The sequence below is a fragment of the Glycine soja genome, chromosome 20 (genome assembly GCF_004193775.1).
Source record: "Glycine soja cultivar W05 chromosome 20, ASM419377v2, whole genome shotgun sequence".
Taxonomy (NCBI): Eukaryota; Viridiplantae; Streptophyta; class Magnoliopsida; order Fabales; family Fabaceae; genus Glycine; species Glycine soja.
Window position 1 is genome coordinate 46610848 of NC_041021.1, and position 12392 is coordinate 46623239.

A 12392-nucleotide genomic window follows, 5' to 3' on the forward strand; every position below is an offset into this window, starting at 1 on the left:
TTTTTTGTTTGTTTGTTTTTTGGATTGGCCAATCCGGAATGTAATTTTACCTGATTGGTTAATCCGGAAAGTTTAAAGGGTGCAGGAAGTGATTTTTTAGGTGCACTGCCCCGTTTATTTTCAATGGCTTAAAGTTCTGAAACCCATCCATAAAGCAATTGATTTGGGCACTTAGCCTCTAACCTCTCACCGTTTTTATGTTAATGTATTCAAAACTGCATCACTTGACTCTTTTTTGTTTCCTCTAGGTGGGACATAAGAATACAGCCATCCGTTGCAGAAGAATTCTTTAGCATGAGGTCGTGACAAGGCTCATGGCTGGTGGTGGAAAACCTAGGACAACTTTTTAGAAGTTTTAAATGAAAATGTTTTAACTTGTACAATTATTGACAATCAAATCAGTATCAATTTGAATTTTCAACTTAAAGAAATTTTTGTTGTTGCTGCTGCATTTTGTACTTTGCTAATATTACATACCGAATGCTACTCAATTCATTGCCTATTCATATTCTTTTTATGCACTTAAAAGTGTTGTGGTGTAAGTATCGCAGTATATACAATTTGCCTGTGAAACGGAATTGATATCTTTTTTATGGGAAAATGGTGTGTTGAAAACTTCATTAAGAAATAGTATTGTTGACCAATCAAACAAAAAACATGACAGCTGCAAATTTGGATCTTGATGGGGAAAGTTAACATTTTCTAAATGAGTGAAAAGTTAATTAGATCGGCATGTGGAAAATAAAATTATAATGACACTTAAAAATTCGTGAGTTCGCGCATATTTTTAATTCACTGACCATCTCATTTTACTCATTTTGTCATGTGTATCTAAAACTCCTTAATCTCCAAGTCCCTCAAATAAAGAAGCCATTAAGATATAGGTCTAGTGCCAAGTATTTGATTGAGCTCGATCCTACCACACCTTTATTTCGAGTTCACTCGAAGGATTTTTGAAACTGCTCACACTTCAACAACCCTTGTATAAAAGCCTTTGTGCAGTCCTCGAACCTGTCATCTTTGGCCTTACTATTTTGGCTTATGGCCAAATAGAATTCAAAGATGACAGTCTCTGTCAGTGAAGCATCTACCAATTAACATAGCATTACATTTTGTGATTTAACAAATCATAAAGTTTGAAACAGACGTAGTTCGGACAAGGGTAAAATGTATGTTTGAGTATTACTCAGAATGGAATATCACCTCATTCATTTTGAAGGTTAAAAATGCATGCACCGTTCTATGTTGTAATTTGAGGTTTCTCTGCAGATTTTCACGTAGCTCTGTAAGCTCCAAAGCCTTGAAAGTTAAAAATCTCTCAAATATTAAGTTCCTATTTCCCAGTTTTGATGATTAAATAGCATACTATACAAAATTTTGTGATGCAATGATACTGATAATTACATGCCTGAGTATGAAACGATGAACTAGAAATGTATGTCATACCTATACCATTGTTTTCCCTCCACATAGATCACATACAGTATACCCTAGGCCTTCACAATATGGGCATTTTGTACCCTCGTCCACCCATTCCAAAAACTGCATTAAAGAATTCATTGATAAGTTCAATAGCCTGTGCAGCACAAGTAAATAGTAAATACCTATAAAAGTCAATTTTCTTAAAATGCGTATGTATTTCATACTTGAGGTTCAATATTTGGCTCGCCAGATCCATCACATTCTGCAATTAAAGAAATGGAAGTTGACCGGAGATTTCCACAATAAAAAATAATACATTTGGAAACCAGTATCATACAGACATCATCAGTCTCTGTCAGAAACTAATATAGTGGTTACCCCTAGAATGCTCATTATAATTTATAAGATACCCGAATGAGAGATTAAACCACTCAAAATCTCGCTGCTCCATTGGAGCATAGGGCCATGCCTGCTATCATGACAGTAATTCCTAAATTCATACGATAGAAATGACGATGTTGGATAGAAGTATAAGACTGGAGAGATTATGGTTGATTTTTCAATGGTCCACAAATCGAATCTCAAGTAGAGACAATTTTGAGTAGTCAAGATGGGATCCTAGAGTTCATAAAACTTCTTTTTAGGCTGTAATCAAGTAACTAGCATGAATAAGGATTTAGAACAAGCCTTCTCAACCAGCTGAATTTATGAAGAAAATGAACAGGCTTCACTAAAACCTAAATAGTGGCTAGACAATGTATAGAAAGTCTATGTAGAATTCATGTTGGAGGAATCAGATTTATACAAGACATTTGAACAACTTTGTCCAACGAAGGAAATGGCAGAACCTAAGGAATCAAAGGAACCAATCATTGAATAGGTAGATGAAGCTATAATGATAGGGCCCTATTGAATACTGTGATGGTTTCACTTTCATCCAATGATCCTCCTAATGATGAGCATAGTGATAGCAGAAAAAGGAGAGTTAGTTGGAAAAATATGTAATTTATTTGCATTCCCATAAAGTTGGTCAACTAGTGGGACAAGACCACTATCTATCTTTTAAGAAGCTATTGCATGACACTGCATTGCTACCTAAGATATTAATTCCTCCAAACAAAAATATATAGAAGGAATGGGTACGTGAGAAAATTGATGTTTGCTTGGCATGAGGATTGAAAAGAATTATATTCTAGTAGTAGAAAATACATTATACTTTTTGAGAACTGTTATGTTTCTTGGAGCTTTTATCAAATTAAAAGTGAATTTACTGTGAGGTTTGTCTTCCAGAACAATGATCAATGAACATACTAGCAAATAATGACAGTTTCATTGAAATACAACAGATAAATTGCATACCTGTACACAGCAAGCGACCTTCCCCACGACATTGAAGGCATTTTGTCGTTACATCCTTGTTCTTGCTCCTATCAACTCCATTCCTTGTGAAAAGTCTTGATGGTTCTTCCCACCGATTCTCTCCAAGGAGAAAAACTCCCCGGTGGGAGACTTCTGTTCCCTTATCACTTTTCACATCTTTTTGCTGACCCTCTGAATTTTCTGCCACTGAAGCAACTGCAGCTCCATTTTCAACTTCCTATAATTCACAAAATGATGAACATACAAATTCAAGTATTTTACAGTTTGAATATTTTGCCTCTTTGTTGAATTAGAGATATAATAAAACCATTCCTAGGTTTCCTCCATCCAAAAGCTTAAAGTTTCAGTAGATTGTGTCCTTGCTAATTGTCAAGTTGTGAATACATCCATGCACACTATCAAAATCAAAATTGCAGTAAAACATGTAATAAAATTAATGCAGAAAATTAAAAGAAAAAGATCCAAAATTATGTCTTATTAAAATCTAATGATATATATATAGATTTCCATCAAGAATACATAAACTATCCTCTTTAGTTAGGACCAAGCAGTCACGTGATTGATCCCCAAGCACATGCGATTAACTGTGTGTTTGATTCCACGTCTCAGGAGAAGACATGAGTCAAGATGAAGCTACTCAGAGTAACATCCACATTTTTTGGTGATTTTGATGTGAATTTTAGTTGGAAGGTACCTAATTGATGGGAATCCCAACAGACACTAAAGTTACTAGTATTTTTGGACAATGCATTCAAGATAAACTCTTAAAAATTGTGGCAGGTTCTCAGCATTCAAAAAGGGATAAAAAATTAAATTTGATATAACCAGAATAGCATACCTTTGGCAAAACAGTAGTAGATTGTTTGTCTTGAGTCGCACTGCCGGTGTCCTTATTCCTTATCTCCAAATACAACCTTTCAAGAAGTTCAGCTGTCATGATACCATCCTCAGGAGCACCTAATGCAGCCTTTTAAACAAATAATCACACAACCATCAGAATCACAAAAACAAAAATGTCCAGGCATAGCATGTACATCATATAAAATGAAAATTAATCCAAGACAAATTTTCCTCTCTTCACATCAAAAATCATATATTATGCAGAACAATACTAACTTGCCAAGTCTTCACAGCACGCTCGGTTCCACTTGAGAAGCTGGAATACTCCATGTCTTCCTCGCCAGAGTAAAACCCCAATTTCAACAATGCTTCCTGATATTTCAACAATGCACCAAGTAAGATTTACATGGCACCAATTATCCACGTGCAGATTGCAACAAACAAATCTTCGTACTAGTAGATAATTAAGGTCTTATTTGAATAAACTTCTCCCTAAGCACACTCATATGAGAAGTAAATAAGATCAAATGAATCGAGTTTCTCTCGTAAGCTAAAATCAACTTAAGCACTTCAAATTTTGGAGAAGTTAGATGAGAAAACTTCTGCAAAAGTTAAGTGAACAAATTTATTTTAGCTTATAAGTGAAGCTCAATTCATTTAATCTTCTTAGGTTCTATCCAAATATGCCTATATATCATTTATAAACATAATAAACAGAATATATATAGAAAAGAAAAAGTAGAAAAAACGAAAATGAACCTGCATCTGTCGAACCTCTTCACCTTCGGAACCTATCCGCAACGAGATCCTCTTTTCAACCCTAGCAGATTCCTCAACCACCACAACCTCCTTCACATGCTCGACGACCTCTTCCAATTGCTTCACCTCCTCCGTGTTCCGCAGGCTCGAACCGCTCTCGAGAACCAGATTTTTGTCCTTGAGCACCTGCAAGAGCAACGTGACATTGGCGACGGCGTCGGAGATGGAAGCCGGAGAGGACAAATCGCGCGTCAAGAGGCGACGCTCCAGCGCCTGGATTTGGAGCTTGAGGTCGGCGATCTCGCGGAGGAGTTGGTCGCGCTCGCGAGCCCAGCGCTGCTCCTCACGGAGCCAGCGGTGTTCGTCGCGGAGCCAGCGCTGCTCTTCGCGGAGCCAGCGCTGCTCCTCGTGGTCGGAGAGGGAGCAGCGGCGGACGAGGGTGTTGAATTTGAATTTATAGGAGAGTAGGTAGGGTTTGGGGAGAGGGAGGGTTTTGGTGAGAGTGAAAATGGGAGTTGCTGTCACTGGGAGAAGAGTTGACGACATTGTGAGATTTGGATGATGGAGGCCATCGATGTTATGATATCGCAACACGCAACAAGATATTTCTTCTTCTATCTTCTAACAGAGACTCAAAGCCAGACATTTGGAATGTTTTAGTCCCCGCTACCGGGAAACTAATCATCGTTTATTTTTTAATGAGTAAAAAGAAAAAAAAATTATCATTTAATTGCACATATTTATTAATGAATAGTAAATCAAACAAATATTGTGGAAAAATTATTGTACAATTTGTTGCAAACTATTTTTCGTTGGTATGATTGTATTTTAAATTTTTTTGATTGATTATTCAAATAAAAGATTTTAATGTACTACATACTATCAATCATAATGCAATTTAATATATTAAGAATTTATAATCTATTGTCCAGAAACACAACGTTTTTATTTAACACTCAAACCTTTGTAATTATTTAATGAATTATTTTTTTTAATCTCTGAAAATTAAAAGTTTTGAATGACTATTCATTTTATATATTAATTTATGTTTTTATTATTTATAAAAATTTGGAGGATAAATTTTTGTTATTATATAAAAAATTATATTAATAATGTTAATATTTTTATATTATTGATAAAATTAAATGAAATCAATGTAGAACTTATTTATTAATAAAAAATAATAGAAGACATATAAAAAATGTGATTAATTTTTAATACAACTATAAAATTAATTTTGAAAATATAATTCTTGTGAAGTAAAAAAAAGGCTTGTATATATAAACAAATGAAGTTACATTATAAAATCCAAATAGAATTAATAATAAAATTATTTTTATTATAAATAGCTCATACATTATTTCATTATAATTACTTTTATAGAGATCATTATAATCATGTTATTTTTTTTCTAGATGCTCTTCTAAATTTCAAATATCTAATGTGACTAACTAATAACATGAGTAGGAGTAGACACAAAAAAGAGAGAGGAAGAAAGAAAGAATACCATGAAAAAAAAATGAGATGCCAAAATAATGATTAAAGTGAATGAAATATTCAAATACATAAAATCATAAAATACAATAATTAAAATATTTTACTTTATATAGCATAAAGTAAGAATATAAACGTGAAGGTTAAATGACTGAAATAAAAACACTCAATATGGTTTTGATTTATTTTTTTTTTTTATCAATTTTTCGATTTAGATTGAATTGGTTTGGTTCATGAACACAATCTAGTATAGATCGTTAAACCTCTACAATCCCCCCCCTGTAATTGCAAATTGTTAAACCAAAGGCACCAGCCGCAGACGCTGCAATCTTACAAGCACTTCCCTCATTCTCGCGCATTCATAAATCATAACACAAACCCTATTTTTTTCTCCACAATGGATCTCCTTCACCAATACTCAGACGGCGACGATCCCGACTCCCCCTCTGAAAACCCTAGCTCCCCTCCGCGCCTCCTCCCGGGACGCTCCGCCGCGCCCAACGTCGACGACACCATGCTGGCCCTCACCGTCGCCTCCTCCTCCTCGGCCCTCTCGCGGCCCATCGACCCTACCCAGCACCTGGTGGGCTTCAACCCCTCCTACGACCAGCTCTGGGCCCCCATCCAGGGCCCGGCCCACCCCTTCGCCAAGGACGGCATCGCCCAGGGCATGCGCAACCACAAGCTCGGCTTCGTCGAGGACGCCTCCATCGAACCCTTCCTCTTCGACGAGCAGTACAACACCTTCCACAAGTTCGGCTACGCCGCCGACCCCGCCGCCAACAACTTCGTCGGCGACCTCGACGCGCTACGCGACAACAACGCCGTCTCCGTCTACAACATCCCCCGCCACGAGCATAAGAAACGCCGCATTGAGGCCAAGCAGAAGAAGAAATCAGAGGAAGACGACGACGGCGACGTCAACGAGGAGATCGAAAACCCGGCCTCGGAGGCGTGGATAATGAAGAACAAGAAGAGCCCTTGGGCAGGGAAGAAGGAAGGGTTGCAAGGAGAATTGACTGAAGAACAGCAGAAGTATGCGGAGGAGTATGCGAAGAAGAAAGGGGAAGAGAAGAGTGGTTTGGGAGGGGAGAAAGTTGAGGTTGTTAAAGATAAGAGCACCTTTCATGGGAAAGAGGAGAGGGATTACCAAGGTAGGTCTTGGATTGCGCCTCCCAAGGATGCAAAGGCGAATAGTGATCGTTGTTATATTCCTAAGAGATTGATTCATACTTGGAGTGGACACACCAAAGGGGTTTCTGCTATTAGGTTTTTCCCCAAGTATGGCCACTTGATTCTCTCTGCCGGCATGGATACCAAGGTTAAGATTTGGGATGTTTTCAACTCTGGCAAGTGTATGAGGACCTACATGGGACACTCGAAAGCCGTTAGGGATATTTGTTTCAGCAATGATGGGACCAAGTTTTTGAGTGCTGGGTATGACAAGAATATTAAGTATTGGGATACCGAGACGGGGCAGGTGATATCGACATTTGCCACCGGCAAAATTCCTTACGTTGTGAAGCTTAATCCGGATGAGGATAAGCAGAATGTTTTGTTGGCTGGAATGAGTGATAAGAAGATTGTTCAGTGGGATATGAATACCGGCCAGATAACTCAGGAGTATGATCAGCATTTGGGGGCTGTGAATACCATCACCTTTGTTGATAACAACAGGAGGTTTGTTACTTCCAGTGATGATAAGTCACTCAGGGTATGGGAATTCGGTATTCCTGTGGTTATAAAGTATATTAGTGAACCCCACATGCACTCCATGCCTTCCATTTCGCTTCACCCCAATGCCAATTGGCTTGCTGCGCAGAGCTTGGATAACCAGATACTTATTTATAGCACTAGGGAGAAGTTTCAACTTAACAAGAGGAAGAGATTTGGTGGACATATTGTGGCTGGATATGCATGTCAGGTCAATTTTTCTCCGGATGGACAATATGTCATGTCGGGGGATGGTGAGGGGAAGTGTTGGTTCTGGGACTGGAAGACTTGCAAGGTCTACAGAACTCTCAAGTGTCACGAAGGTGTTTGCATTGGTTGCGAGTGGCATCCCTTGGAACAGAGCAAGGTAGCGACATGTGGCTGGGATGGGATGATTAAGTACTGGTAAGTAAACTCTCATGCTATGCCGCATTTAATTACAGAATCTTATATGGTGTTTGTTCAAATATGCTTTGCTATCATAGTTGCTGAATGTATGCCAGATTCTCTGTTCCTAACATGATAGGGTTCAATGTTTATTTATTCAAGCTAATGTTTATATTGGCTAAATTTTTAGGGTGTTTAGCTATATTTTGATTGTAAGAGTTTTAAATGCAAAATAAGCTAATCCAAACACAGACCACACATTTATCTATACGTTATTTATTTTTCCTTTTGACACCTCCCCTTGTTTTAGATAGCATTTGATTATAGTGTCAGATTAGCTATTATCAGTTCAATGGAATAGTAGTCTATAAGAGTAGACATGGGAAGGTCTATGAGTAGAGTTTTGTGTAAGCTCTAATTAGTTGAGGTCACCAAAGAAGATTTTTTCTCTGTTCTTTTCCTTTGGAGTTTATTCCCTTCCATATCTAAAACCACTTGTCTGTCTGTTACAATGTACCTGTCTTGCTCCTGTTGTGTTATTCTTGAATTCCCATGGACGTGGGATGCTCAGGTGCTAGTACAGGAATGCCATCTAAGGTCGAACAAGTGTAACTAACAATTGAAAGTTCTCAACTTCCTTCACTGTTTAACTGCATACCTACCAGCACAATGCGAGGCAACAATATCTAGGAAACAAAAGCCCTCTTGTTTTGTGAGGTTGACATCAATTTTAAGAAAATGGTGAATAAATTTGGTCACCTGTTTCCTTAGATGATCTTCATGTTGGCAACCTCTGGCCTTTAGGAGCACAATCCTAGAGTGACATTAATCCTCTGGCTATTCAGAGTCCTTGTATCTTTGTAGAACCTGTTCATTTGTAAGATTAAAGACCTCATCTTTATGGCTGTTAACTATAATTAGTGGACATGTTGATATTATTCTTACAAAGTTGCAAGTTTAGTGCTATGAAATTGTCTAAATTTTTTATGGACATGTTCTGGCAATAGAAATTTAGCATCAATTGACATCAGAATCAGTATCTTCTTATGCTTTAGGCTTGCAGTTGTGCCTGTGTTTTGCTAAAATGAATAGTTAATAGTGCTAACTATAAAATTGTTGGAATATTTTTGAACTCTTAGATTATGGAATTTGAACTTGATGTGGGTGATTTAAAGCGTTGTTCTCATCTCCCTAATATTGTTGATCTTTTAAATGTACAGCATGTCTTGAAATCTGCAGATTTAAAGTTTATCAAATTTTTATGATCTTAGAAGATAAGAACATAATGGTGGAACAGTCTTTGGGTTTTGGTTTTACAAAATTTGACCTCTTTTAATTGGATTATATAGCTATGTTATTTGTGGCAAGACACGTGTACTTTGGTTTGTCTAGCATGTCATGATACACCATATGCTACATCAGAAAATTGGATTTGATATTTTGAACCTGCTTTAATAGGTCTTCCTTGCACTGAAATCAGTAGAATTTAGTCATTGTTCTTCCTAATAAAATTAACATTGTGTTTGTCCAACAGCTTTCGTACCTCTATCCTCAAATTGCAATGTTGATGCATCTATATCCTACTTGTTTATTATGTATACTATTTTGGCTGTAGTTGCTTGCACAAGGACTGATTTTAACCACATCTACAAATATCCATATTCGTAGTCATATAAGTTTTTTAATCCCTCTTGCTTGCTTTCTTTATAAATCTCCCTATCATCATCAGTTGAGTGATTTAACTCTCAAGTTTCCAATATCTGTTTATTGAGATCGATATCTGTTGTTTTGCAGGGACTAGTTTCTCCTGATCAACCTGTTATGGGAATCAGTTGGCAGAAGCAGGGCAAAGAAAGGCACTACTTGACGACAAAAAGGAGAAGAAACCCATTGAATTCACATGTTGATATGGTCGTCCTTGGTTTAAATTTCAATGGCTTTAATTGAATATTATCATGAGATTTCTCTTCATTGATCATGACATGGCCACCCAGAGTTATGTGCTAATTGCAATTTTGCCATTTTTTAGGGACTTTTGTATAATAGTCATTTTAAGTCTGATATTCATCTGTGTGAAAATTTCCCTCTCATGTTTGCAGTTTTAATTTAATTACGTTTTATGCTATGGATTGTGCATACTTTGGTGGGGATTTTTGTCTCTACATGATATAAAATAATATTTGTACTCAGACTCGTGACTGTGGGTAGTAAGTTTAATTATTCGTGTTCTCCGCATTTTAATTAACATGAAAAATTGATAAATAAATAATATTGATTAAAAATATGATAATAATTAAATTAAGATCTTTTATAAATAAGGATTATGGAGCATGATTTATCTTTTAGGTTTTCATTTTTGTTGTCGTCGTGAGTATGGGTAGGGTTGGGTACTAATGTACTCTTATTCGCTAAAAGTTGTGGATGTTACTTGCATGTATCAAATCCTACATTTATTAAGTAATTACTCTATTCATCTTGTGAGTATCCACTGGTCCAATATTTATTATCCATGTGTATTGTAAAAACTTTAATTATATTATAAAATATAAATTGGACTTATCAGTTCGATTGAAGAACTAACGAAATGGTTTAGTGGCTGTCTAAATAAACTACAAAACAAACTTCTGGGAAATTGGTAAAACAAAAAACTACTAAAGACTAGCAAAATCGGTTCACGAGTCAGAAAAAATCTTGATACAAATTAAGTTTGAGTTTTTTTAAAAAATAATGTTAAGGTATATATCCTTGAAACTTAGACTAAAGTATAAAGATTTACTTAAATTGAAATTTTGTGTTTTGAATGTTAAAAATCTATAAATTATAACATAAATTATTAACTTTTTTTTGGTGAAATTGTAATTGAAAAAATGAAACAAAATATTATAGGTCATTGATGTATTTTATTAAACATTTCATCGTTGATCATATTGTTAATGTAATTGTTATATTTTTATCTTTTTATAAATTGATACAAATAATAATTCTTTTAGTAGTCTAACTCTTAAAAATAGGTAAATATATACGGTTGTAGATAAAAAAGTAGTGAGAGACAATAAACATAAATTAAAAAGTAACAACACACACTATTTTAATTGAAGAATTGAAGAAACACACCAAAAATTAATTTTTTAAATATAATATAGTTATCAAATTAATGTACATTTGAACTTTTATATTTCAAAATATAATTTACAAATTAATTATTTAAAAAATAAAAAGGCTAAAATACAATTTCAGTTTCCTTGTTTTGTTTAATATGTAATTTTGATTTTCACATTTTAAAATAAAGACATTTAATCTCTCAAACTTTAAAAATTAGTCATTTTTTAATATTCAATTTTACTTTAGAAATGATTTAATTAATTAGAATATAGGAAAGGAAAAAATGTAGAGAAAATTGAGGGTTGGATCAAAATTGCAGGTTTTTGAAAATTAAAAAAATTAAATTTCTCAATTTTAAAATTGAGAGACCAAAATTACAAGATAAAATAAGAAGACCAAAATTATATTTTAGCTAAATTAAAATAATAAACCTTTTAATAGAGAGGGGGATTAATGGATCAGATAACCACAGATGAGTAAAGCCAACCAAGAATAAGATTATTAAAATTCAAAATTTTAGGTTCACCAAAATAAAATAGTTTTTATTTATTTTATAAAGTAAAAAGGTTCGGGAGCTGTCTTTCTTATGTAAAGTTAAAGAAATCCTCTCAATTTATTTTAAATTTCACATATCATTATCGTTGTTCGGTACTACAAATGAGTACACACAAGGAAGCTTAATATAGTTTTGAATTTTTAATCTGTTTAGTGTTTGGTCAAAACAAACTACAAAATCAACCTTGAGATATTTTTTTATGTTTTGAAAGGCAAAACGCCTATACCTTGAGAATAAAATGATTAAAGAACTATAAAACCATTAGAACTTGGCCTGAAATTGAAAAAAAAAAAAGTTTGCAACAACTCGGTGAAAAAATCTTAATTCAAAATATATAGTTCTGATTTTTTTTAAAAAAAGAAAACAAAATGAAGCTAGGAATTAGTTATTTCCTTTTTTACTCTAGACTTGAACTTTGGTTTTATTAATAGACATTGTTGTGTATCGTTAAAAGTTAGAGTCAAGTATTTTTATTTTTTTATTGGTAGAGTCAAGTATTTATGATATTGATATGGTTGATTTCGACTTTGTTGTATATCTTGAAAGTTAAAAACCGATAAAGTAATTTTTTTAAAACTTTTAATGTTATAAAGTTATGATATTGTATTTCTTTAATATTGTTTTTGTACTATTTAAATATTATTATTCTATTTATACCGAATCACATATAATATTTCTCCAAAATAAAATACAGATGCATATTCTTATTTGAATATATATATATATATATATATATATA

The 12392-nt window shown here is 34.5% G+C and overlaps 2 protein-coding genes across 14 annotated transcripts; one reads left to right on the forward strand and one right to left on the reverse strand.

Annotated features, from left to right (window-relative positions):
- Positions 1-679: 679 nt before the first annotated feature.
- LOC114402457 (protein disulfide isomerase pTAC5, chloroplastic-like) lies at positions 680-5065 on the reverse strand. Of its 12 annotated transcripts, none has more exons than XR_003664439.1 (8): positions 4402-5065; positions 3919-4014; positions 3641-3769; positions 2782-3019; positions 1647-1684; positions 1447-1542; positions 1204-1263; positions 680-1072 (listed from the first exon to the last, which is right to left on the reverse strand). XR_003664439.1 is itself a non-coding variant. In XM_028365028.1 (7 exons), exons 1-6 carry the CDS (start codon positions 4945-4947, stop codon positions 1447-1449), a joined length of 1143 nt encoding a protein of 380 aa, XP_028220829.1. In that variant the 5' UTR covers positions 4948-5065; the 3' UTR covers positions 1095-1299. The 12 variants fall into 12 exon arrangements, 3 of the variants coding, with proteins under 3 accessions (XP_028220829.1, XP_028220830.1, XP_028220831.1); XR_003664438.1 differs by having other exon boundaries at positions 1204-1299; XR_003664435.1 differs by having other exon boundaries at positions 680-1087; positions 1204-1299.
- Positions 5066-6071: 1006 nt separating this feature from the next.
- Positions 6072-10184, forward strand: LOC114403230 (pre-mRNA-processing factor 17-like). 2 transcript variants are annotated; one of them, XM_028366056.1, is made up of 2 exons: positions 6075-8013; positions 9790-10184. In XM_028366056.1, exons 1-2 carry the CDS (start codon positions 6293-6295, stop codon positions 9794-9796), a joined length of 1728 nt encoding a protein of 575 aa, XP_028221857.1. In that variant the 5' UTR covers positions 6075-6292; the 3' UTR covers positions 9797-10184. The 2 variants fall into 2 exon arrangements, with proteins under 2 accessions (XP_028221858.1, XP_028221857.1); XM_028366057.1 differs by lacking the exon at positions 9790-10184 and having other exon boundaries at positions 6072-8017.
- The last annotated feature ends 2208 nt before the right edge of the window (positions 10185-12392 follow it).